The 27,079-nt window shown below is 54.4% G+C and overlaps 1 protein-coding gene across 1 annotated transcript in view; it reads right to left on the reverse strand.

The window, feature by feature from the left end:
* The window catches only part of LOC149428587 (coiled-coil domain-containing protein 17-like), a 29,936-nt gene extending 9,595 nt beyond the window's left edge, over positions 1 to 20,341 (reverse strand). Inside the window, exons 1-7 of the mRNA XM_089667227.1 lie at positions 20,275 to 20,341; positions 17,662 to 17,884; positions 17,376 to 17,510; positions 14,911 to 14,967; positions 13,748 to 13,877; positions 7,510 to 7,663; positions 7,036 to 7,140 (exon numbers count right to left, since the gene is read on the reverse strand). Of these exons, the coding sequence (XP_089523353.1) occupies positions 7,036 to 7,140; positions 7,510 to 7,663; positions 13,748 to 13,877; positions 14,911 to 14,967; positions 17,376 to 17,510; positions 17,662 to 17,853 (773 nt within the window). The 5' untranslated portion in view covers positions 17,854 to 17,884; positions 20,275 to 20,341. The remainder of the gene's footprint in view (positions 1 to 7,035; positions 7,141 to 7,509; positions 7,664 to 13,747; positions 13,878 to 14,910; positions 14,968 to 17,375; positions 17,511 to 17,661; positions 17,885 to 20,274) is intronic.
* Between the last annotated feature and the right edge of the window lie 6,738 nt (positions 20,342 to 27,079).

Here is a 27,079-nt window from a genome sequence, read left to right on the forward strand (position 1 = left end):
GACATAACATTTATAGGGAACGTGGATCCCGGGAATATCCGAATATTGATCCCGGGAATATCCGAATATTGATCCCGGGAATATCCGAATATTGATCCCGGGAATATCCGATTATTGATCCCGGGAATATCCGAATATTGATCCCGGGAATATCCGAATATTGATCCAGGGAATATCCGAATATTGATCCCGGGAATATCCGAATATTGATCCCGGGAATATCCGAATATTGATCCCGGGAATATCCGATTATTGATCCAGGGAATATCCGATTATTGATCCAGGGAATATCCGATTATTGATCCCGGGAATATCCGAATATTGATCCCGGGAATATCCGAATATTGATCCCGGGAATATCCGAATATTGATCCCGGGAATATCCGAATATTGATCCCGGGAATATCCGAATATTGATCCCGGGAATATCCGATTATTGATCCCGGGAATATCCGAATATTGATCCCGGGAATATCCGAATATTGATCCAGGGAATATCCGAATATTGATCCCGGGAATATCCGAATATTGATCCCGGGAATATCCGAATATTGATCCCGGGAATATCCGATTATTGATCCAGGGAATATCCGATTATTGATCCAGGGAATATCCGATTATTGATCCCGGGAATATCCGAATATTGATCCCGGGAGTATCCGATTATTGATCCAGGGAATATCCGATTATTGATCCAGGGAATATCTGATTATTGATCCCGGGAATATCCGAATATTGATCCCGGGAATATCCGAATATTGATCCAGGGAATATCCGAATATTGATCCCGGGAATATCCGAATATTGATCCAGGGAATATCCGAATATTGATCCAGGGAATATCCGAATATTGATCCAGGGAATATCCGAATATTGATCCAGGGAATATCCGAATATTGATCCAGGGAATATCCGAATATTGATCCAGGGAATATCCGAATATTGATCCCGGGAATATCCGATTATTGATCCCGGGAATATCCGAATATTGATCCCGGGAATATCCGATTATTGATCCAGGGAATATCCGAATATTGATCCAGGGAATATCCGATTATTGATCCAGGGAATATCCGAATATTGATCCCGGGAATATCCGAATATTGATCCCGGGAATATCCGAATATTGATCCCGGGAATATCCGAATATTGATCCCGGGAATATCCGAATATTGATCCCGGGAATATCCGAATATTGATCCCGGGAATATCCGATTATTGATCCCGGGAATATCCGAATATTGATCCCGGGAATATCCGAATATTGATCCAGGGAATATCCGAATATTGATCCCGGGAATATCCGAATATTGATCCCGGGAATATCCGAATATTGATCCCGGGAATATCCGATTATTGATCCAGGGAATATCCGATTATTGATCCCGGGAATATCCGAATATTGATCCCGGGAGTATCCGATTATTGATCCAGGGAATATCCGATTATTGATCCAGGGAATATCTGATTATTGATCCCGGGAATATCCGAATATTGATCCCGGGAATATCCGAATATTGATCCAGGGAATATCCGAATATTGATCCCGGGAATATCCGAATATTGATCCAGGGAATATCCGAATATTGATCCAGGGAATATCCGAATATTGATCCAGGGAATATCCGAATATTGATCCAGGGAATATCCGAATATTGATCCAGGGAATATCCGAATATTGATCCAGGGAATATCCGAATATTGATCCCGGGAATATCCGATTATTGATCCCGGGAATATCCGAATATTGATCCCGGGAATATCCGATTATTGATCCAGGGAATATCCGAATATTGATCCAGGGAATATCCGATTATTGATCCAGGGAATATCCGAATATTGATCCCGGGAATATCCGAATATTGATCCCAGGAATATCCGAATATTGATCCCGGGAATATCCGAATATTGATCCCGGGAATATCCGAATATTGATCCAGGGAATATCCGAATATTGATCCAGGGAATATCCGAATATTGATCCCGGGAATATCCGAATATTGATCCCGGGAATATCCGAATATTGATCCCGGGAATATCCGAATATTGATCCAGGGAATATCCGAATATTGATCCAGGGAATATCCGATTGCCTCTCCGGGGGTCAGGAAGGAATTGTTCCCCTGCAGGAGGAGATTGGATCGTGCTTTGCTGGGTTTTTGCCTTCCTCTGGATCTACTGTGGGTGGAGGATTGTAAGTTTTGTTTTATGGTGGAACTGGATGGACTTTTGTCTTTTTTCAGCCAGACTACATGCCAGGTACAGGGGGGGGTACATGCCAGGTACAGGGGGGGGGTACATGCCAGGTACGAGGTGGGGGGGGGTACATGCATGTTGGGGTTCTTCCAATAAAGTGGGTTCGGTAATTAAGTGGCACCTCCGCTCTTCCACCTCAGCGATGGCACCCAGCGAACATCTACAACAAGCAACACAAGACTGCAGGTGACCTCATTTCCTCATTCAGATCTCCTTCCTCTCGGTAACTTGCACCCTCTACCTTCCCTCACAGTCGTGTCCTCTCCTCATACTCTGCTTCCTTCACCCCTCTTCTCCACCCCAAAATCTGTACCCATCACCCTCACTTCTGTCCTCCACTTATCACTGACCTCCATTCAGTGTCCTCCACCCCTCTCTGCCAATCACGAACACTAATAAACCCCCCAGGATGCCGAGACCCTCAAATAAATGGCACTCTGATATTACTTCCCTCAGCCTTCTGCTTCTCCTGACCTCTGGAGACCAAACTCTGGGCCTCCTTTATTTAACTGTAACGGACACCCCCATCACCCTGCGCCCTCCGGCAGCAGCCGCAACCCAACAATTTTGTTTCCATTCCTCTTCTTCCTGGAACCAGTCTACCCTTCTCCTCCCTGGATTGCCCGCTCTGTCTGCAACAGACTCACCTCTGTTCATGAGGAACTCCTTTCATCTACTTGGTGTCACTGAAACCTGTCCTCATGAATCCGACTCTGCTTCTCCTGCTTCCCTCTCCCATGGTGGCCTTCTCTAGATTCACACCTCCAGACCCCATAGACAGAAGGGAGGGGGAGGGGGAATCCTCCTATCCCCACAGAGCACCTTTCAGGTTCTTCATTCCCTCTCGGTCCCTCTCATCATTGAAGCTCACTGAAAACGTTTATTTTCTCCAATTTCTTTAAGAATTTCTGTGATCTACCGACTTCCTGGACCGATATCAACTTTCCTTGATGACGTCTCTGCCTGGCTACCCTACTTTCTCTCTTCTGAAATCCCCACAACCATTCTCGGTGATTTAGACGTCTGCTACTTCTGACCTCCTTAGTCTAACCTCCTCATTTGACGTGAAGCAATGGACACACAATGGGAACATGCTTCTTCTCACTCCAATGGCAACACCCTTGACCTGGTAATCTCCTAGCTATGCTCTCCATCCAAGCCCTCCAACAATCCTCTCCCACTCTCTGATCACCACCTTATCAGCTTCGCTCTCTAGTTGTCCTAACTGCCTCTCCCCCCAACTGCCTACGAATGACCTGTAGAGACCTTCAACCCTTCTCCACTCCACTACTGGCCACCTCCATGACCAAATCTCACCCCTGTCCTGCCCCAATCTGGCCACTGCTGACTACAACAGATCCCGGTCCTCCTCCCTGGACAAACCCACCCCCCTCACTACATATAGAATCAGGTGCAACCCCCACAACCCTGGCGAACAGATGACACCAGAAGTCTCAAAAAACATGGCCGAGCTCTCAAGCGTCTGTGACGGAAGACGAAGTCTCACAAAGACTTCCACCAATATAAATCTGTCGTCCAGAAATACATCTCTCCCCTCCACACTGCCAACAGACCTAGAATATCACCCTTCTCCTCCAGATCCCATCAACTCTTCTCTACTTCGTCCTCCACGGCCTCCACCCCCAACTCAGTCACTGGCCAGGAGATCGCCAATCACTTCAAAAATAAGTTCGATGCAATTTGTGATGAAATCTCCACTTTACAGATATCCCCCCCCCCCCCCACTTACTACCCCCAATCTACAGGTACGCTCAACACCACCCGTGTTCAACCCTACTACTATAGACGAGGCTCCTAAACCTCAAATGCCCACCTAACCACGTGCCCCCTGGACCCTCTCAAATACTGCCTCAACCTCCACAACATCTCCAGAATACGCCCCTTCCTAACCAATGACACCACAATTCACTCCCTGGTCATCTCCCGCCTCGACTACTGCAACTTCCTCCTCATTGGATGAGCTTTACATAGGCCACCCCCCCTCCAGTCCATCATGAATGCTGCTGCCAGACTCCTTACCAACCGTTCAGTGTCCTCCTCCCCTCTCTGCCAATCCCTGCACTGGCCTCCAATCAGTGTCCTCCACCCCTCTCTGCCAATCCCTGCACTGGCCTCCATTCAGTGTCCTCCACCCCTCTCTGCCAATCCCTCCACTGGCCTCCACTCAGTGTCCTCCACCCCCTCTCTGCCAGTCTATTCACTGGCCTCCATTCAGTGTCCTCCACCCCTCTCTGCCAATCCCTCCACTGGCCTCCATTCAGTGTCCTCCACCCCTCTCTGCCAATCCCTCCATTGGCCTCCATTGAGTGTCCTCCACCCCTCTCTGCCAATCCCTCCACTGGCCTCCATTCAGTGTTCTCCACCCCTCTCTGCCAATCCCTCCACTGGCCTCCATTCAGTGTTCTCCACCCCTCTCTGCCAATCCCTCCACTGGCCTCCATCCCTCTCTGCCAATCCCTCCACTGACCTCCATTCAGTGTCCTCCACCCCTCTCTGCCAATCCCTCCACTGGCCTCCATTCAGTGTCCTCCACCCCTCTCTGCCAATCCCTCCACTGGCCTCCATTCAGTGTCCTCCACCCATCTCTGCCAGTCTATTCACTGGCCTCCATTCAGTGTCCTCCACCCCTCTCTGCCAATCCCTCCACTGGCCTCCATTCAGTGTCCTCCACCCCTCTCTGCCAATCCCTCCACTGGCCTCCATTCAGTGTTCTCCACCCCTCTCTGCCAATCCCTCCATTGGCCTCCATTGAGTGTCCTCCACCCCTCTCTGCCAATCCCTCCACTGGCCTCCATTCAGTGTTCTCCACCCCTCTCTGCCAATCCCTCCACTGACCTCCATCCCTCTCTGCCAATCCCTCCACTGACCTCCATTCAGTGTCCTCCACCCCTCTCTGCCAATCCTTCCACTGGCCTCCATTCAGTGTCCTCCACCCCTCTCTGCCAATCCCTCCACTGGCCTTCATTCAGTGTCCTCCACCCCTCCCTGCCAATCCTTCCACTCGTCTCCATTCAGTGTCCTCCACCCCTCCCTGCCAATCCCTCCACTGGCCTTCATTCAGTGTCCTCCACTCCTCTCTGCCAATCCCTCCACTGGCCTCCATTCAGTGTCCTCCACCCCTCTCTGCCAATCCCTCCACTCACCCAACTAATTAAATTCAAAATACTAACAACTTACAAAGCCATCCACAACTCTGCCCCCCCCCCCCCCGGACTTTGGGAAGGTAAATGAAAAGTAAAGGGGCTAGGGTCTGAGTACCGACACCATGAAGGGTCAGGGTGGGAGTACCGACACCATGAAGGGTCAGGGTCTGAGTACCGACACCATGAAGGGTCAGGGTGGGAGTACCGACACCATGAAGGGTCAGGGTGGGAGTACCGACACCATGAAGGGTCAGGGTGGGAGTACCGACACCATGAAGGGTCAGGGTGGGAGTACCGACACCATGAAGGGTCAGGGTGGGAGTACCGACACCATGAAGGGTCAGGGTGGGAGTACGGATGACATGAAGGGTCAGGGTGGGAGTACGGATGACATGAAGGGTCAGGGTGGGAGTACGGATGCCATGAAGGGTCAGGGTGGGAGTACGGATGACATGAAGGGTCAGGGTGGGAGTACGGATGCCATGAAGGGTCAGGGTGGGCACACCAATGCCATGAAGGGTCAGGGTAGGAGTACCAATGCCATGAAAGGTCAGGGTGGGAGTACCAATGCCATGAAAGGTCAGGGTGGGAGTACCGATGCCATGAAGGGTCAGGGTGGGCGCACCGATGCCATGAAGGGTCAGGGTGGGCGCACCGATGCCATGAAGGGTCAGGGTGGGCGCACCGATGCCATGAAGGGTCAGGGTGGGCGCACCGATGCCATGAAGGGTCAGGGTGGGAGTACCGACGCCATGAAGGGTCAGGGAGGGAGTACGGATGCCATGAAGGGTCAGGGTGGGAGTACGGATGACATGAAGGGTCAGGGTGGGAGTACGGATGACATGAAGGGTCAGGGTGGGAGTACGGATGCCATGAAGGGTCAGGGTGGGAGTACGGATGACATGAAGGGTCAGGGTGGGAGTACGGATGCCATGAAGGGTCAGGGTGGGAGTACGGATGACATGAAGGGTCAGGGTGGGAGTACGGATGACATGAAGGGTCAGGGTGGGAGTACGGATGCCATGAAGGGTCAGGGTGGGAGTACGGATGCCATGAAGGGTCAGGGTGGGAGTACCGACGCCATGAAGGGTCAGGGTGGGAGTACCGACGCCATGAAGGGTCAGGGTGGGAGTACCGACGCCATGAAGGGTCAGGGTGGGAGTACGGATGCCATGAAGGGTCAGGGTGGGAGTACGGATGCCATGAAGGGTCAGGGTGGGAGTACGGATGCCATGAAGGGTCAGGGTGGGAGTACGGATGCCATGAAGGGTCAGGGTGGGAGTACCGACGCCATGAAGGGTCAGGGTGGGAGTACCGACGCCATGAAGGGTCAGGGTGGGAGTACCGACGCCATGAAGGGTCAGGGTGGGAGTACGGATGCCATGAAGGGTCAGGGTGGGAGTACGGATGCCATGAAGGGTCAGGGTGGGAGTACGGATGCCATGAAGGGTCAGGGTGGGAGTACCGACACCATGAAGGGTCAGGGTGGGAGTACGGACGCCATGAAGGGTCAGGGTGGGAGTACGGATGCCATGAAGGGTCAGGGTGGGAGTACGGATGCCATGAAGGGTCAGGGTGGGAGTACGGATGCCATGAAGGGTCAGGGTGGGAGTACCTGATCTCGGAGGACAGGCTGCTCCCGCGTAGAGGAAATGGCATGAAGGTCAGAGGTGGTTTCTTCTTCTCGGGTTGCTCTTTCGGCCCTTTCTCTGATTTGGCCCTGTAATGACATAGGAGCGATAATAATTCCATAGCGTTCCATTATGGCCGCCATGATAGACACATAGATGCTGCCACTGATGACTTGTTCCTGATGTTACTAATCCTCTGACTGCCATACTCATCCTCCATCTCCAGTTCTTAGTGACTCACTCTCCGAGAAGAAGAATCTGGATGTTGTGTCTTCTACACGTCTTCCAGGTCAGTGACTGATCAAGTAATGAAGACAGAGGATGAGCATGTCAATGGGGAACATCTAAAACAAAGTCCACAGATTTGGAGACCTGGAATAGACAGCGGCTATCAGAACCGGATACCAAGTAATAGTTGGTAGGTGATTGGCTGACACCAGGTCACCTGAACACGGTACCTGGTCTCCGATTGGATGAGAGTGACTTGGTCTTTTAAAGCATCCAGAGCCAGTTGGTTCTTCTCTTCTTGGGCCTTCAGCTCCAGCAGCATCTGCTCTATATGGCTGGTGGAAGTGCCGGAGCTGGCCACCTCGGCGAGGCGGTGTCGGATCTCTGTGTGGGGGAGGAAGGCGGATTATTCTGTATTCATCGACAGGCAGACAGGACACGTCATCTTCTACTGTAATAAAGAATCGTTCCCACCACCATCCTAACCTCGGCCATGAGGAAAGGTCTCCGAGATTGGACCTTCACCCTGATTACACGTTGCCTTGCATCCTAGGCTCCTCCCACAAATCGGGCTTTTGTCCTTTGTCTACATTTTGTTTTCAACTAAAGTTCTGCCCCCCCCCCCATGCATGTCATTCACCTAGGATGGCGATGGACTTGCCCTGTGCCCCCCCTGGCTCCTGGGACGTGTACATCACATATCCCAGAAGGCTTAGACTTTCACTGAGAAGAGAGGAGGGGCGGGGGAGGGGCGAGACATGTCATGGGAGAGCTGAACACGGAAGAACCCGGCAGCTTCCTGGTGACATCACAAAAGAAAATGGCGGCACCGGAGTGATTGGGGGCAGAAGAGAAGTGGAGGTCAGTAGGACAACGCTGGATCTGCTGGGCAGGTGACCACCTCAACAGTGCAGGACTACCAACAAGGTAAACGGGGGGTAACATTAAAAAAAAAAAAAAAAAGGAAGGGGGGGGGGGGTGACATTGTGAAGATCCGCTTACAGTTTGAAATCTGCTGAGTCAATAGAGAGTAAACAATAACTTGACCTTCTGACATATTTGGCCCATGTCAGGCATGATAATGGAGGGCCACATAAGATACGGAGTCAGGAAATATCTTCATCACAGAAACTGATGGAAGTAGAAGGGTTACCCCCACGTGGGAGGGGCTGAGAAACCAAACAATAAGTCACCTGCATGGATGGGAAGCCGAGGAGGACGAAATCTACACTAGGAGTGAGCCAGATCCAAAGACTACCTTCCTTCCAATGCTGACTACCTGGAGTCCTGATCATGGAGGGAATGGTGGACCAGCTATAACAGGAGCCGAGTGACTCCCAGTGTTCCCGTACTGCCTGCATACTGTGTGCATTCATGGAGGAAGGCTGTCAGTGTGAGCGTGTGTATGTGTGTACATATGTATGTATGTATGTATATATGTGTGTATATGTATGTATGTATGTGTGTATGTATATATGTGCATGTATGTATGTGTGTGTGTGTGTGTGTGTGTATGTATATATGTGCATGTATGTATGTGTGTATGTATATATGTGTGTATATGTATGTATGTATGTATGTATGTATGTATGTATGTATATATGTGTGTATATGTATGTATGTGTGTATGTATGTATGTATATATGTGTGTATGTGTGTGTGTATGTATATATGTGCATGTATGTATGTATGTACAGTTGCAAGAAAAAGTATGTGAACACCTTGGGATTCCGTGGAGTTTTGCATGAATTGGGCATAAAATGTGCTCTGAACATCATTTAAGTCACAACAATAGAAGAACACAGTCTCCTGAACATAATACTACACAAACATTAGATGTTGCCATGGTTTCATTGCACATAACATGTAAACATTCACAGTGCAGGGAGGAAAAAGTATGTGAGGCCCTAGCTTAATGACTTCTCCCAGAGCTAATTAGAGCCAGGAGTGAGCCAACCTTGACTCCAATCAGTGGGATGATATTGGATGTGTTGCTGACACCTGTTTTGGGTTCACTGGTTTCAAGAAGCACTGTCTGATGTGAACCATGCCTCGCAGAAAAGAGCTCTCAGAAGACCTACCATCAAGAATTGTTGACTTGCATGAAGCTGGAAAGGGTTACAAAAGTATCTCCTTGAGCCTTGATGTTCCTGTGTCCACGGTAAGACAGACTGTCTACAAATGGAGAAAGTTTAGCACTGTTGCTACTCTCCCTAGGCGTGGTCGTCCTGTAAAAATGACTGCAAGAGCACAGCGCAGAATGCTGCATGAGGTAAAGAAGAATCCCAGAGTGTCAGCTAAACACCTACAGAAATCTCTGGCACATGCTAACATTTTTGTTGACACGTCTACAATAAGGAAAACATGAAACAAGAATGGAGTACATGGGAGGACACCACGGAGGAAGCCATTGCTGGCCAAAAAGAAGATTGCAGCACGTTTGAAGTTTGCAAAAGAGCACCTGGATGTTCCACAGCACTACTGGCAGAATATACTGTGGACAGATGAAACCAAGATTGAGTTGTTTGGGAAGAACACACAACACTATGTGTGGAGAAAAGGCACAGCACACCAACATCAAAACCTCATCCCCACTGTGAAACATGGCGGAGGGAGCATCATGGTTTGGGGCTGCTTTGCTGCCTCAGGGCCTGGATGGATTGTTGTCATTGATGGGAAAATGAATTCCAGAGTTTATCAAGACATTTTGCAGGAAAACGTACGACCATCTGTCCACCAACTGAAGCTCCGCAGAGGATGGGTGATGCAACAGGACAATGATGACCCAAAGCATACAAGTCATTCAACAAAACAATGGCTGCAACAGCACAGAATACGCCTTCTGGAGTGGCCCAGTCAGAGTCCTGACCTCAACCCCATTGAAATGCTGTGGCATGACCTTAAGAGAGCGATTCACACCAGACATCCCAAGAATATTGCTACACTGAAACAGTTTTGTGAAGAGGAGTGGTCCAAAATGACTCCAGATGGTTGTGCAGGTCTGATCTGCAACTACAGGAAACGTTTGGTTGAGGTTATTGCTGCCAAAGGAGGGTCAACCAGTTATTAAGTCCAAAGGTTCACATACTTTTTCCTCCCTGCACTGTGAATGTTTACATGTTATGTGCAATTAAACCATGGCAACATCTAATGTTTGTGTAGTATTATGTTCAGCAGACTGTGTTCTTCTATTGTTGTGACTTAGATGACGTTCAGAGCACATTTTACGCCCAATTCATACAAAACTCCACGTAATCACAAGGGGTTCACATACTTTTTCTTGCAACTGTATATATGTGTGTATATGTATGTATGTATGTGTGTATGTATGTATATATGTATGTATGTATGTATGTATGTATGTATGTGCATGTATGTATGTATGTATATATATGTATGTAAGTATGTATATATGTGTGTATATGTGTGTATGTGTGTGTGTATATATGTGCATGTATGTATGTATGTGTGTGTGTGTATGTATATATGTGCATGTATGTATGTATATATGTATGTATGTATATATGTGTGTATGTATGTATGTATGTGTGTGTGTGACACTCCGTAGGTCCTTTATTGTTTTCCTACAACTGTACACAGGCCCGGACGGGGCATTTTGGACTGAGCAGCCCTAAGCTCGGGGATGCTTTCCTCGGAGTCCGGTGGCCCGGTCGCAGGAGCGACCTTTGCGACCCTGGTAGTTCCGCCACTAGTGTCAGCAGGTTTTTATTTTTTACAACTTTACATTTTATTTATTTTTTTTTTTTTTCGTAGGAGCCCCATTGGGGGGTTTTGGTGAGAGAGAGAGAGGAAGAAGAAGGGGGGGAAGAGAAGACACAAGGCCGCCGGGGCAGACACGGGAGGAGGGGGGGGCAGAACCAGCTTTCTCTCTCCTCTCCCATTTGTGGTGGGGGCTGGGGGGGGGACTGTCAGCACTGGGGACAGTCTATCCTGACAGAACTCGGTGGTAGTGCCATAGAAGATGAGGGGGGCCAGCCACGGGGGGGCAGGATACAGGAGTCCACAGCAGCAGGAGATGAGAGGTGGGGCCAGCATACAGGATCCCACAGCAGCAGGAAATGAGGGGGGGGGGCCACATACAGGATCCTACTGCAGCAGGAAATGAGGGGGGGGCCAGCCGCGGGGGGGGGGGGGGGTGGCAGCATACAGTAGCCCACAGCAGCAGGAGATGAGGGGGGGCCAGGACACAGGAGCCCACGACAGCAGGAGATGAGGGGGGGGGGGCAGCTGTAGAGGGGCATGTTACAGGAGCCTACGGCAGCAGGAGATGAGGGGGGGCCAGCCGCGGGGGGGGGCAGCATACAGGAGCCCACAGGAGCAGGAGATGAGGGGGGGGCCAGCCGCGGGGGGGCAGGATACAGGAGCCCACAACAGCAGGATATGAGGGGGGGGCCAGCCGCGGGGGGGCAGGATACAGGAGCCCACAGCAGCAGGATATGAGGGGGGGGGCCAGCCGCGGGAGGGCAGGATACAGGAGCCCACAGCAGCAGGATATGAGGGGGGGGCCAGCCGCGGGAGGGCAGGATACAGGAGCCCACAGCAGCAGGATATGAGGGGTGGCCAGCCGCGGGGGGGGCAGGATACAGGAGCCCACGGCAGCAGGAGATGAGGGGGGGGCAGCTGTAGGGGGGCATGATACAGGAGCCTACGGCACCAGGAGATGAGGGGGGGGGCAGCTGTAGGGGGGCATGATACAGGAGCCTACGGCAGCAGGAGAGGAGGGGGGGGGCAGCTGTAGGGGGGCATGATACAGGAGCCTACGGCAGCAGGAGATGAGGGGGGGCCAGCTGTAGGGGGGCATGATACAGGAGCCTACGGCAGCAGGAGATGAGGGGGGGGGCCAGCTGTAGGGGGGCATGATACAGGAGCCTACGGCAGCAGGAGATGAGGGGGGGGGCCAGCTGTAGGGGGGCATGATACAGGAGCCTACGGCAGCAGGAGATGAGGGGGGGCCAGCTGTAGGGGGGCATGATACAGGAGCCTACGGCAGCAGGAGATGAGGGGGGGCCAGCTGTAGGGGGGCATGATACAGGAGCCCACGGCAGCAGGAGATGAGGGGGGGCCAGCTGTGGGGGGCATGATACAGGAGCCCACGGCAGCAGGAGATGAGGGGGGGCCAGCTGTAGGGGGGCATGATACAGGAGCCCACGGCAGCAGGAGATGAGGGGGGGCCAGCTGTGGGGGCATGATACAGGAGCCTATGGCAGCAGGAGATGAGGGGGGGCCAGCCGTGGGGGGAGCATACAGGAACCCATGGCAGCGGGAGATGAGGGGGGGCCAGCCGTGGGGGGAGCATACAGGAACCCATGGCAGCAGGAGATGAGGGGGGGCCAGCTGTAGGGGGGCATGATACAGGAGCCCATGGCAGCAGGAGATGAGGGGGGGCCAGCTGTAGGGGGGCATGATACAGGAGCCCATGGCAGCAGGAGATGAGGGGGGGCCAGCTGTGGGGGGCATGATACAGGAGCCCACGGCAGCAGGAGATGAGGGGGGGCCAGCCGTGGGGGGAGCATACAGGAACCCACGGCAGCAGGAGATGGATCAGAGGGACGGCCGGGCAGCACATAGAGGAACCGGTCCACACATTTCTCTGCTGCCGCCACTGAATGCCTGCAGGAGGGAGAGGTGGAGAAGCATTCAGTGGCGGCAGGAGGAAATGCGCGGACCGGTTCCTCTATGTGCCGCCCCTCCGATCCAGGTGGTCCCGGCCTGTAAGAGATTTCCAGCAAAGAGAATTGCGATCAGGAACGTGCACCGGAAGAGCTGCCAGTTATGCGCATGCGCGCAGGAATGCACAATCGCGCACATGCATGCACACGCACGGCGAAGATTGCCGCCAGACGGGCTATTTAAAGAGGGCCTCTGCTCTGGTTCAGTGCTGAGTGGTCTTCAGCTCCCCCCGTGTTCTGCTTGTTCCGTACAAATCCTTGTTCCTGACCCGACTCCGATTACTCTCCTCCTCCCGGTTCCTGACTTCGGCTTTTCCCTCCGATTCTGTACTGCGCTGCCCGACTGTTGATGACCCCGGCTATCCTATGACCCCGCTCCTGTCCTGTGTCCTGGCTACCTACCTTGCTCTGCTGCACATCGGGCATTACACAGAACCTGCCCTGTCTGCTACTACGGTGCCCAAATCAGAGGATCATCAGCCTACCAAGGTCATCATCTGCAAGAGCCGCAAGCAACAACCACTGGCGCTCTTGTCCCCCTGGTCCCCAGACTCCCTCTGTTCCAACCTCAGCGGGGTCAGGGCTAGTGACACAAGTGAGGCCGACCTCGTCATTTCAGTCTCCTATCAGGTACGTGACACGGCCCTCCAGGCAAATGCCCGATGTGCCCTGTGGCCAGTCCAGGCCTGGCTGTACATTGTATCTGCAGCACATTAATAGAATACAAGATTTTCGCTTCGATGAAAAGATACAAGAAAAGCTGCGATTTGGGTCTCACCTTCCCTCTGCATTTCCAGCGCCTGGTTCCTGGCCTGGATATCAGCCAGCTGTCGGTCATGAGCTTCCGCCATCTCCAGCATGCGGTCCCGGAACTCCCGGTCCCACTGAGAATAAAGACCGGACTCCCCCTATAGGACAACAAAGCAGGGTCAGGGATCGGGAGGACCCAAAGAGGCCCTGTCACCGGACCACTCAGGCCACCGGACCACTCAGGCCACCGGACCACTCAGGCCACCGGACCACTCAGGCCACCGGACCACCCAGGTCACCGGACCACTCAGGCCACCGGACCACTCAGGCCACCGGACCACCCAGGTCACCGGACCACCCGTGCCACCGGACCACTCGTGCCACCGGACCACTCGTGCCACCAGCAATCTCCCTATAGGATTATATGTACATTGAATGCTTTTTATACATAAAAGTAAACTCCTCCCTCCTATAGACACCCAAAACGACCTGAGAATGCTCCTGGGTGTCGCCATGTTGAATGTGATGTCAGCAGCCCCAGCGGACTCAACGCTCTCACTAGAGGGACACGTTCTGGTATTTCCCCTTCACTCCACCCCAGTGGATATATAGAAGGTTGTGTAGGATGGATACGGGATGGCTGGAGGAGCTGGGCCAGCACAGGCAGTAATTAAACACAGTGGGGGGGCCCAAAGTATACAGACCACGTGGGTGTGCTTTGCATACCAAATGTCCGCCATTGGTAACGTCCGCCGTGGGACAATATCTCTGTATCCACTATTGACGTATGGCGCCGTGTATACTGCCCCGCCTACAATGACATCATATCTACAGCCGGAATGTTCCGTCGGCATTTGGTGGTGATGACATCATATCTACAGCCAGAATGTTCCGTCGGCATTTGGTGGTGATGACATCATATCTACAGCCAGAATGTTCCGTCGGCATTTGGTGGTGATGACATCATATCTACCGGAATGTTCCAGCAGAATTTGGTGGTGATGACATCATATCTACAGCTGGAATGTTCCGTCGGCATTTGGTGGTGATGACATCATATCTACAGCCAGAATGTTCCGTCGGCATTTGGTGGTGATTGTCTTTGTGTCACTATAAATATATTTTCTAGTGCTGTACGATGGAAGCCCCTCCCCCCTCCTCCGCCCCCCCCCCCCATGTGCTCATCATTACCTGGAAGGATCGCAGCGTGGGGACAGAGACTTCCAGAGATTTCCGCAGCTTCTGGAACTGGAAGAGAAGTAGAAATGTCAGGGATCAGGAGTGTGCAGTCTGGTCTGCGGGTGCCAACATCCCCATCACTTCCTACACGACGCTGATCAATGAAGAGGAACGTCCCTCTCCCTGTCAGCAGGGACCCCCCGTGATCCTCATCCCGCCACCACAGACCCCCCGTGATCCTCATCCCGCCACCACGGACCCCCCGTGATCCTCATCCCGCCACCACAGACCCCCCCGTGATCCTCATCCCGCCACCACGGACCCCCCGTGATCCTCATCCCGCCACCACTGACCCCCCGTGATCCTCATCCCGCCACCACTGACCCCCCGTGATCCTCATCCCGCCACCACGGACCCCCCGTGATCCTCATCCTGCCACCACAGACATCTCGTGATCCTCATCCCGCCACCACGGACCCCCCGTGATCCTCATCCCGCCACCACGGACCCCCCGTGATCCTCATCCCGCCACCACAAACCCCCCGTGATCCTCATCCCGCCACCACAGACATCTCGTGATCCTCATCCCGCCACCACGGACCCCCCGTGATCTTCATCCCGCCACCACGGACCCCCCGTGATCCTCATCCCGCCACCACAGATCCCCCGTGATCTTCATCCCGCCACCACGGACCCCCCGTGATCTTCATCCCGCCACCACGGACCCCCCGTGATCTTCATCCCGCCACCACGGACCACCCGTGATCTTCATCCCGCCACCACGGACCCCCCGTGATCCTCATCCCGCCACCACGGACCCCCCCTGATCCTCATCCCGCCACCACAGACATCCCGTGATCCTCATTCCGCCACCGCGGACCCCCTGTGGTCCTCATCCCGCCACCGCGGACCCCCCTGTGGTCCTCAATCCGCCACCGCGGACCCCCCTGTGGTCCTCAATCCGCCACCGCGGACCCCCCTGTGGTCCTCAATCCGCCACCGCGGACCCCCCTGTGGTCCTCAATCCGCCACCGCGGACCCCCCTGTGGTCCTCAATCCGCCACCGCGGACCCCCCTGTGGTCCTCAATCCGCCACCGCGGACCCCCCTGTGGTCCTCATTCTATCACCACAGACCCCTTTGATCCTCATCCCTCCACCACGGACCCCCTGTGATCCTCATCCCTCCACCACGGACCCCCTGTGATCCTCATCCCACATAGAGAGGACCGGAGAGACGACTTGCTGGGTTATACCTTTTTATTACAGTGACTGCCTGGTTTCTGGCCTAGGCTACAATGATGTCACACATCCCAGGAGACTGCAGGAGAGGAGGAGGGGCTTTCTCAGCTAAGCACACCCTCCTGCCTACATGCCTGACCTAAGGACAGATGGATTCCAGGAAGTAAATGCTACAGGAGTTATCTGCCCTTACTCAAGATGGCTGACACTAGAAATGCTAGGGGAGGGGTTTGTCACGGATTCCCCACACACCACGCCCACAGCGACTAGCTAACCGAGGTGCGGCTGTGACTTGGGGTAAGAGGGAATAAAGGGGACTGAACTCTGATATATAAACCGTATATAAGATCGGCCGTGATATCCTCCCACAGCTGCACTACCTCTGCCCACCACCGGGGGGAGACTCCACTCCAATCCAGAGGGCTGACCACACACTGCAGATACAAATCTTACATACAATCTGGTGCACTGATTAGAGTTGAGGAGCAGCTTAGTAATCACACCCTTCTAGAGTCCCTCCAGCTATCCTACAGCTTGAACCCCGATGTTATCACCCTTCCACTGTCCACCCCCCCACACCAGACACACCCCTCCCCCACACACCCCCCGCACCAGACACACCACAAACAGTAGCCTGCCACCACCCAACAGTTTAACCGCAGAACGGTCTGCTGGGACACCCCACACACACACAAACTGAATGGGTGTGACCCGAGCCTTAGAACATCCCCCCCTCCCCCCCACAAAAAATGCATTATATTGCAGCTTATCAGTCCTTAAATGTGGCGGCTGCATTCGTTTTCTTTATTTAGACTTCACTTCCCTTTTATTCTCACCTGGAGATCCTGCCAGAAACACACTTCCTGTCCCAGGGTGACAACGCTCGTTGTATTGTATCAATGGGGAAGGAGCGTTGTCACCCTAGGCTGCTCTCCTGATCTGGACTACAAACACCTCCCCCTCTCCTCATCTCTGGTATGTGGGGGGGGGGGGGGGGGGACCGGAAAGACAAACTATCAGCAGATTAAACTTTGTCTCTAAAGTGGAACTCCAACCACAAAATACTGATAACATTTTAGTTGAAGCCGAGTTTTTCAGACGTTGATTGCAGCGTTGTCACCGTCCGCCATCTGCCCCGCCCCCAAATCCGCAGCACCGATTTATTGTTGGGATGTGAGAGGCAGCGGACAGAAGACGCGCGGGAGGGAACTACAACCCCCCTCCCCCATCCACCCACCTCCTCGGTGAGGCTCCTCAATGCCTTGCTGTCACAGACGCCCTCCGGCGCTCCATCGTACCCCCCCACCAGGCGCAGCTCTCTCTCGTTCAGTCGGGTTTCTCGCGCTCTCAGACGGGCGACGCTCTCTCGTGTCTATGGAAGGGAAGAAGCGGTGTCAGTGCTGTTCAGCCAGGGTGCAGATTGTTTATCTGTCTCATCGATAGTTTGTTGCAATTTATCTCCTATGATACAACCCCCCCCCAATATATGTGGTTGCTTCTGATTGGCTGTCCCCCTTTATTACCGTGAAGTCGGGTGTGTCGGCCTGTCGCGGCAGCGGGGTGTGGCCCCTGGAGCTGACATAGCGGGAGCGCAGTACAGCGGGGTCCCCGATCTGGCTCCCGATGCAGAACTTCTGGCGGTGCTTCTCCAGCAGAGACGGGGAGCGGAACATCATGTTGCAGTTGTGGCACCGGAGACCCCCGAGATCCACCATGGCTGCCGGGGCACCGGCTCTCTATCCCCACCTGGAGGACAAAGCAGAGAATGCCACACAGTCAGCTGTCTTCCACCACTGAGAATGCCGCTTCCCTGGCTGCTAGGCTCATCCTCTGGCTGCCGACTTTCCTGAACCGTGTATAGTTCCGGGTCGGTTCAGAAGCCGGAGGAGCAACATGACAGGCAGCATTTCCAGACAGAGATGGCAGCTGCCGCTCTCATGGCAAGTGCAGGGGCAGTGCGGGGGTGGTGTGGGGGCGGTGCGGGGGTGGTGTGGGGACGGTGCAGGGGCGGTGTGGGGACGGTGCGGGGGCGGTGTGGGGACGGTGCGGGGGGCAGTGTGGGGGCAGTGCGGGGGGCAGTGTGGGGGCAGTGCGGGGGGCAGTGTGGGGGCGGTACGGGGGTAGTCTGGGGGCGGTGTGGGGGTAGTCTGGGGGCGGTGTGGGGGTAGTCTGGGGGTGGTGTGGGGGTAGTCTGGGGGTGGTGCGGGGGTCGTGCGGGGGTAGTGTGGGGGCTGTGCGGGGGCGGTGTGGGGGTAGTCTGGGGGTGGTGTAGGGGTCGTGCGAGGGTGGTGCGGGGGCGGTGCGGGGGTAGTGCGGGGGCGGTGCGGGGGCTGAACTGAAGATGCCGGCTGCCTGGCTGCCATGGCGCTCCTCTGGATCGCTCAGCAGTCAGGCAGACGGGTTTCTGATCGGCATGTAGATGGGAACAGGAATGCAGCAAGGAAGAGGATCGCCATGACGGCAGTGTATCCAGAAGCCCCGCCCCTTCATGGATCATAATGATAGGAAGCAGAAGAAATGGTTGGGGGCGGGGTCACAGACACGGGCAATGTGGATTGCCTGGCTGTCATGCTGATCCTCTAGTTTCAGTGGCTTTCAGCTGGATAAACATGCATATACGGGTCTCCTGATCTGTGTGGAGAAGCCGGGGGATGGATATGACAGCCGGCATGGATGGAAGGAGGTCAGCACCTGGCAGCCCCCCCCCCCCACGATAGATGGATGGGAGGAGACTTCCAGGGACACCCAGAGACCCTCCAGAAACCCCCCCGAGACCCTCCAGGGACACTCGAGACCCTCCAGGGACCCCCAGAGACCCTCCAGGGACCCCCAGAGACCCTCCAGGGACACCCAGAGACCCTCCAGGGACACCCAGAGACCCTCCAGGGACACCCAGAGACCCTCCAGGGACACCCTGAGACCCTCCAGGGACACCCTGAGACCCTCCAGGGACACCCAGAGACCTTCCAGGGACACCCCGAGACCCTCCAGGGACACTCGAGACCCTCCAGGGACCCCCAGAGACCCTCCAGGGACCCCCAGAGACCCTCCAGGGACACCCCGAGAACTTCCAGGGACACCCAGAGAACTTCCAGGGACACCCAGAGACCCTCCAGGGACACCCCGAGAACTTCCAGGGACACTCAGAGACCCTCCAGGGACACCCAGAGACCCTCCAGGGACCCCCAGAGACCCTCCAGGGACACCCAGAGACCCTCCAGGGACACCCAGAGACCCTCCAGGGACACCCTGAGACCCTCCAGGGACACCCTGAGACCCTCCAGGGACACCCAGAGACCTTCCAGGGACACCCCGAGACCCTCCAGGGACACTCGAGACCCTCCAGGGACACTCGAGACCCTCCAGGGACCCCCAGAGACCCTCCAGGGACACCCCGAGAACTTCCAGGGACACCCAGAGAACTTCCAGGGACACCCAGAGACCCTCCAGGGACACCCCGAGAACTTCCAGGGACACTCAGAGACCCTCCAGGGACACCCAGAGACCCTCCAGAGACACCCAAAGTCCCTCCAGAAACCCCCCCAGACCCTCCAGGGACACCCAAAGTCCCTCCAGGGACACCCCGAGACCCTCCAGGGACACCCAGAGACCCTCCAGGGACACCCAGAGACCTTCCAGGGACACCCAGAGACCCTCCAGGGACACCCAGAGACCCTCCAGGGACACCCAGAGACCCTCCAGGGACACCCTGAGACCCTCCAGGGACACCCTGAGACCCTCCAGGGACACCCAGAGACCTTCCAGGGACACCCCGAGACCCTCCAGGGACACTCGAGACCCTCCAGGGACACTCGAGACCCTCCAGGGACCCCCAGAGACCCTCCAGGGACACCCCGAGAACTTCCAGGGACACCCAGAGAACTTCCAGGGACACCCAGAGACCCTCCAGGGACACCCCGAGAACTTCCAGGGACACTCAGAGACCCTCCAGGGACACCCAGAGACCCTCCAGAGACACCCAAAGTCCCTCCAGAAACCCCCCCAGACCCTCCAGGGACACCCAAAGTCCCTCCAGGGACACCCCGAGACCCTCCAGGGACACCCAGAGACCCTCCAGGGACACCCAGAGACCTTCCAGGGACACCCAGAGACCCTCCAGGGACACCGGCACTCACCCCGCTTCTCCGCCTGAAGTTTGCTGGAAGCGTCTCTGGTTTCCGAGGAGACGGCGGGAGGGGGCGGGGCCGGAGTCTGAGGACGTGCAGAGTTCAAGAAGTCCAGGGCGGGAGGTGGAGTCAGCCCGAAACTTTCCGCCAATGGGAGGAAAGACCCCGCCCTATACAAGGAGGACCCCGCCCCGTACCTGGAAGAAACACTGTACCTGGAAAAGACCCCGCCTCGTACCCGGAGAAGACCCCGCCCCGTACCAGGAGAAGACCCCGCCCCTTACAAGGAGAAGACCCCGCCCCGTACCTGGAGCAGACCCCGCCCCGTACCTGGAAAAGACCCCGCCCCGTACCAGAAGACCCCGCCCCGTACCAGGAGAAGACCCCGCCCCTTACCAGTAGAAGACCCCCGCCCCGTACCTGGAGAAGACCCCGCCCCGTACACGGAGACCCCTTCTCCCTCCATCACCAGGACACTTTTCTCCTATTCAGCACTGCGCTACTTCACCTGGTGATTGTGCAGTGCTGTACCCGGATGACATTTCTATCATTCCTATTGGCGGGATTGGATCACCTCTGGGGGGTGGGGAAGGGGGGGTATTTTGATGTTCACCCCCCCCCCCATCCTTCATACATGTAGCTCAGTGTTGGGTAACAAGCGTCCCGCGAAGTGTCTTCATCGTTTGTGAGATCGTCGTCCAATCCGTGGGCTGTACACCGCCATTTATATACAGGTGATGGTGGTTGTAGTGCGGCGGGCGATCTGACACCACCAGTGACACCAATACAGCGATCAGTGATAATACTATGCAGTGTACTAATGACTCCGGCTGGGAGGGGGGACCTGTGAGGCTCAGCAGCGATTTTGTGTCCCTCTGAGCCGGGTTCACGCTGATGCGCTACGGTACATCGCATGTGACCAGCGACCGTCCCGAATTCCTGCGCGTGTGACCGTCAAACGCCCCACATTCCTGCGCATGTGACCAGCGACCGTCCCGAATTCCTGCGCATGTGATTGGCAACCGCCCCGCATTCCTGCGCATGTGATTGGCAACCGCCCCGCATTCCTGCGCATGTGATTGGCAACCGCCCCGCATTCCTGCGCATGTGATTGGCAACCGCCCCGCATTCCTGCGCATGTGATTGGCAACTGCCCCGCATTCCTGCGCATGTGACCGGCGAATGTCCGGCATTCCTGTGCATGTGATTGGCAACCGCCCCGCATTCCTGCGCATGTGATTGGCAACCGCCCCGCATTCCTGCGCATGTGACCGGCGAATGTCCGGCATTCCTGCGCATGTGACCGGCAACCGCCCCGCATTCCTGCGCATGTGACCGGCAACCGCCCCGCATTCCTGTGCATGTGACCGGCGAATGTCCGGCATTCCTGTGCATGTGACTGAACATCCCGCATTCCTGCGCATGTGACCGGCAACCGCCCCGCATTCCTGTGCATGTGACCGGCGAATGTCCGGCATTCCTGTGCATGTGACTGAACATCCCGCATTCCTGCGCATGTGACCGGCAACCGCCCCGCATTCCTGCGCATGTGACCGGCAACCGCCCCAAATTCCTGCGCATGTGACCGGCAACCGCCCCGAATTCTTGCGCATGTGACCGGCAACCGCCCCGCCTCCTGCGCATGTGACCGGCAACTGCCCCGCCTCCTGCGCATGTGACTCTTGGCTGGCTACAAAAAGTGTTTACAAGCTGTGATAGTTGCCAAAGGGGGCAGTACAAGATATTAACTCTGCAGGGGGCCCAAACTTTTGCAGACGCCATTTTTTTGTTTTCTGTTATTTTGAAAGTGTAAATGATGGAAATAAAATCTAACTTTTGTTGACATATTATAAGAATGTCTAATCTGTAATTTGATGCCTTTTGGAGATTTTTCCATCTTTCCTTGGCTTCTTTATGCACATTAATACACATTTTTAGCTGGGGGGCCCAAACTTTCCATCCCCACTGTATGTATATATATATCCCCAAGTATTGGTCGGCCGCGCATGACCTTTATTGCCCCCCAGTCTTAGTCCGTAGGGTTCAATAGTGAGTTGGCCCCGCCCTTTCCACGCACACGACCTTTAATGGCCCCTCCCAGTCTTAGTCCGTAGGGTTCAATATTGAGTTGGCCCCGCCCTTTTCACGCACACGACCTTTAATGGCCCCTCCCAGTCTTAGTCCGTAGGGTTCAATAGTGAGTTGGCCCCGCCCTTTCCACGCACACGACCTTTAATGGCCCCTCCCAGTCTTAGTCCGTAGGGTTCAATAGTGAGTTGGCCCCGCCCTTTCCACGCACACGACCTTTAATGGCCCCTCCCAGTCTTAGTCCGTAGGGTTCAATAGTGAGTTGGCCCCGCCCTTTCCACGCACACGACCTTTAATGGCCCCTCCCAGTCTTAGTCCGTAGGGTTCAATAGTGAGTTGGCCCCGCCCTTTCCACGCACACGACCTTTAATGGCCCCTCCCAGTCTTAGTCCGTAGGGTTCAATATTGAGTTGGCCCCGTTCTTCCCACGCACACGACCTTTAATGGCCCCTCCCAGTCTTAGTCCGTAGGGTTCAATATTGAGTTGGCCCCGCCCTTCCCACGCACACGACCTTTAATGGCCCCTCCCAGTCTTAGTCCGTAGGGTTCAGTATTGAGTTGGCCCCGCCCTTTCCACGCACACGACCTTTAATGTCCTCCCAGTCTTAGTCCGTAGGGTTCAGTATTGAGTTGGCCCCGCCCTTTCCACGCACACGACCTTTAATGGCCCCCCAGTCTTAGTCCGTAGGGTTCAGTATTGAGTTGGCCCCGGCCTTTCCACGCACACGACCTTTAATGGCCCCCCAGTCTTAGTCCGTAGGGTTCAGTATTGAGTAGGCCCCGCCCTTTCCACCCCATGACCTTTAATGGCCCCCCAGTCTTAGTCCGTAGGATTCAATATTGAGTTGGCCCCGCCCTTTGCAGCTATAACAGCTCCAACTCTTCTGGGAAGGCCGCCCACAAGGTTTAGGAGGGTGTCTATGGGAAGGTTGGACCATTCTTCCAGAAGCACATTTGTCAGGTCAGGCACTGATGTCGGGGGAGGGGCACTGATGTCGGGGGAGGGGCACTGATGTCGGGGGAGGGGGCCTGGCTCGCAGTCTCCGCCCTAATTCATCCCAAAGGTGTTCTGTGGGGTTGAGGTCAGGACTCTGTGCAGGACAGTCAAGTTCCTCCACCCCAAACTGGCTCCTCCATGTCTTTATGGACCTTGCTTTGTGCACTGGTGTGCAGTCATGTTGGAACAGGAAGGGGCCATCCCCAAACTCCTCCCACAAAGTTGGGGGCATGAAATTGTCCAAAATGTTGCCTTAAGAATTCCCTTCACTGGAACTAGGGGGCCAACCCAACCCCTGAGAAACAACCCCACACCATAATCCCCCCTCCACCAAACTTTAAACTTGGCACAATGCAGTCAGGCAAGTACCGTTCTCCTGGCCACCACCAAACCCAGACACGGCCATCGGATTGCCAGATAGAGAAGAGCGATTGGTCACTTCAGAGAACATGTATCCCCTGCTCTAGAGTCCAGTGGCGGCGTGCTTTACACCACGGCATCCGACGCTTTGCATTGCACTTGGTGATGGAAGGCTTGGATGCAGCTGCTCGGCCATGGAAACCCATTCCATGAAGCTCTCTACGCACTGTTGTTGGGCTCATCTGAAGGCCACACCAAGTTTGGAGGTCTTTAGCTATTGACTCTGCAGACAGTTGGTGACTTCTGCGCACTGTGCGCTTCAGCATGCGCTGACCCCGCCCTGTCATGTGACGTGGCCTACCACTTGGTGGCTGAGTGGCTGTTGTTCCCAGTGGCTTCCACTTTGTTATAATCCCACTAACAGTTGAGCGTGGAATATTTAGTAGCCAGGAAATGTCACGGATGGACTTATTGCCCAGGTGGCCACCTATCACGGGACCACGCTTGGAGTCACTGAGCTCCTGAGAGCGACCCATTCTTTCACCAATGTTTGTAGAAGCCGTCTGCATGCCTAGGGGCTTGATTGTATACACCTGTGTCCATGGAGGGGATTGGAACACCTGAATCATATGATATGGAGGGGATTGGAACACCCAAATCACATGATTGGGAGGGGATTGGAACACCCGAATCACATGATTGGGAGGGGATGGGAACACCCGAATCACATGATATGGAGGGGATTGGAACACCCGAATCACATGATATGGAGGGGATTGGGACACCCGAATCACATGATATGGAAGGGATTGGAACACTTGAATCACATGATATGGAGGGGATTGGAACACCTGAATCACATGATTGGGAGGGGATTGGAACGCCTGAATCACATGATATGAAGGGGATTGGAACGCCTGAATCACATGATATGGAGGGGATTGGAACGCCTGAATCACATGATTGGGAGGGGATTGGAACGCCTGAATCACATGATATGGAGGGGATTGGAACGCCTGAATCACATGATTGGGAGGGGATTGGAACGCCTGAATCACATGATATGGAGGGGATTGGAACGCCTGAATCACATGATTGGGAGGGGATGGGAGCACCTGAATCACATGATTGGGAGGGGATGGGAGCACCTGAATCACATGATTGGGAGGGGATGGGAACACCTGAATCACATGATATGGAGGGGATTGGAACACCTGAATCACATGATGTGGAGGGGATTGGAGCACCTGAATCACATGATATGGAGGGGGTTGGAACACCTGAATCACATGATTGGGAGGGGATTGGAACACCTGAATCACATGATATAGAGGGGATTGGAACACCTGAATCACATGATTGGGAGGGGATTGGAGCACCTGAATCACATGATATGGAGGGGGTTGGAACACCTGAATCACATGATTGGGAGGGGATTGGAACACCTGAATCACATGATATAGAGGGGATTGGAACACCTGAATCACATGATTGGGAGGGGATTGGAGCACCTGAATCACATGATATGGAGGGGGTTGGAACACCTGAATCACATGATTGGGAGGGGATTGGAACACCTGAATCATATGCCCCCCCCGCAGTACAGACTCCCCCTCTCAGCCTTCCCCCAGTACCAGATGGAATGCTCGGTATCTGTCCCCATTCTGTATGTATGGACTCTGCACAGTCCCACTTCTCCGGTCCCGGATGAAATCGAGGTCCCTATCACACCGATCCGCGGCTCTGAAATCACGCTGAAGGAGTGCAATGTCAAAGTGCCACTAAAACTGCCCGATTCCATGTGATTTCAGAGCCGCAGATCGGTGCGATTTCATTGCGGCTTCATGTAACACAAGTCCATGCAGGTCGCAGGGAGACCACAAATGGGCTGCGACTTGTCCTGCGATTCTAAGCTGCGGTGAATACAAAGCATGCAGCGGGTGAGAACTCCAGAGGAAGGATTTGTATTCCGTCATAAACTGGTTGTCGCTGAATCTACTGAAACGTTTTTACAGTCGAAGTCGAAGATTTCCTCCCAATCAGAGGAGTGGAAAAAAAATGTTTCCAAATGACTTTATTCATCGCTTTTGTCTCCGGTCATGTGATCACCTTGCTTTGAGGGGCCAATGCGATTGGTGGGACCCCCGAGCTGTAATGCCGGCCATACATGGTTTTCATTCCGAACGATTTTTTATCTGAAAATCGGAAACGTCATTCGCTCGGTAATCTGATGGCGCCATCAATGATCTAGAAAATCGTCCAACCGAGTCAAAGTTCCCCCCATGTAACAGGCGAGACTTCTGCTCCTTCCAGGTCACGGCTCAGGCGCAGATTCTTTCCGGAAAAACGTTCGTACGAAAATTTGTTGAAAATCGGTCGTTTTTCACACATTTTCCAACATCACCGATTACCGAAAAGGGGAGGAGCCACGAAAATCAGCCGGTGCCATTGACTCCACTGACAGCGAAAATCGGCCGATTATTCTTAGGTGTGATTTTCAGACAACAAATCTGTCAAATTCTGAGCCGTGAATGGCCGGCCTTAATGACAGGAGCAGCCCCTCTAAACCACCACCCATCAGATGCCCCACATACCTAGGTGACCTGGGGGGGCAGGTGTTTGGCTCCTCCCATCATCGCAGTTCAGGGCCAACCTGGACCCGCCCATTGCTCAGGAAGTCAGCCATAGGCGCGGCCTTTCCTTGGAGCTTGCACACAGAGTGGCCGTACCAACGGGTATTGATCAATGTTACAGATGTATTGTAGACTGGTGACCAGCCTGGGTTTGCTCCAAATCCTGAAGTGAGCCGCCATTGCTGGACCCATGAGCCCCGCGGGGAACAGTCCACACCCCAAGGATGAACATGTACCAGAACGGGGTGGGATGCTCTTCTCCTCATTGGCCCAATATAGTCACAGTGACCTGAAGCAGAACTCAACCCTCCAATCCTAGCCTTGGGCTAATCTGCATTTGTCATGGTGCTGCACATGTGAACAGTTATGACACCAGCCATTGGATGGCTCCAGCTTGACAGCACAAGCAACTGTGAGTTATTCATGGCATTCCTTCCATGCAAACGTTTGGGAAACCATTACAATGGCGGCTCTGGTTCTGCTTTAACATGGCCGTGTGCCTATATATCGGGTCAATGAGATCAGAAGCATCCCTGATCATCTGCGTATGCGTCAGCTGTTGGCCACGAAATCCCATTCGCAGCTCATTGGCCCAACAATGACAGCCAACTTCTGGATTTGGACCTTGACTGAACCCAAGCTCTCCAATAGTGAACGGGGATTTGGGGGGGTTCATGGAGACCTTTAGACATATTACACCTGTGCCAGGGTCATGTTTATCCACATGAGGGCGCTG

Source organism: Staurois parvus, unplaced genomic scaffold, assembly GCF_062004578.1.
Source record: "Staurois parvus isolate SC_StPar_1 unplaced genomic scaffold, SC_StPar_1.0 ptg003111l, whole genome shotgun sequence".
NCBI lineage: Eukaryota > Metazoa > Chordata > Amphibia > Anura > Ranidae > Staurois > Staurois parvus.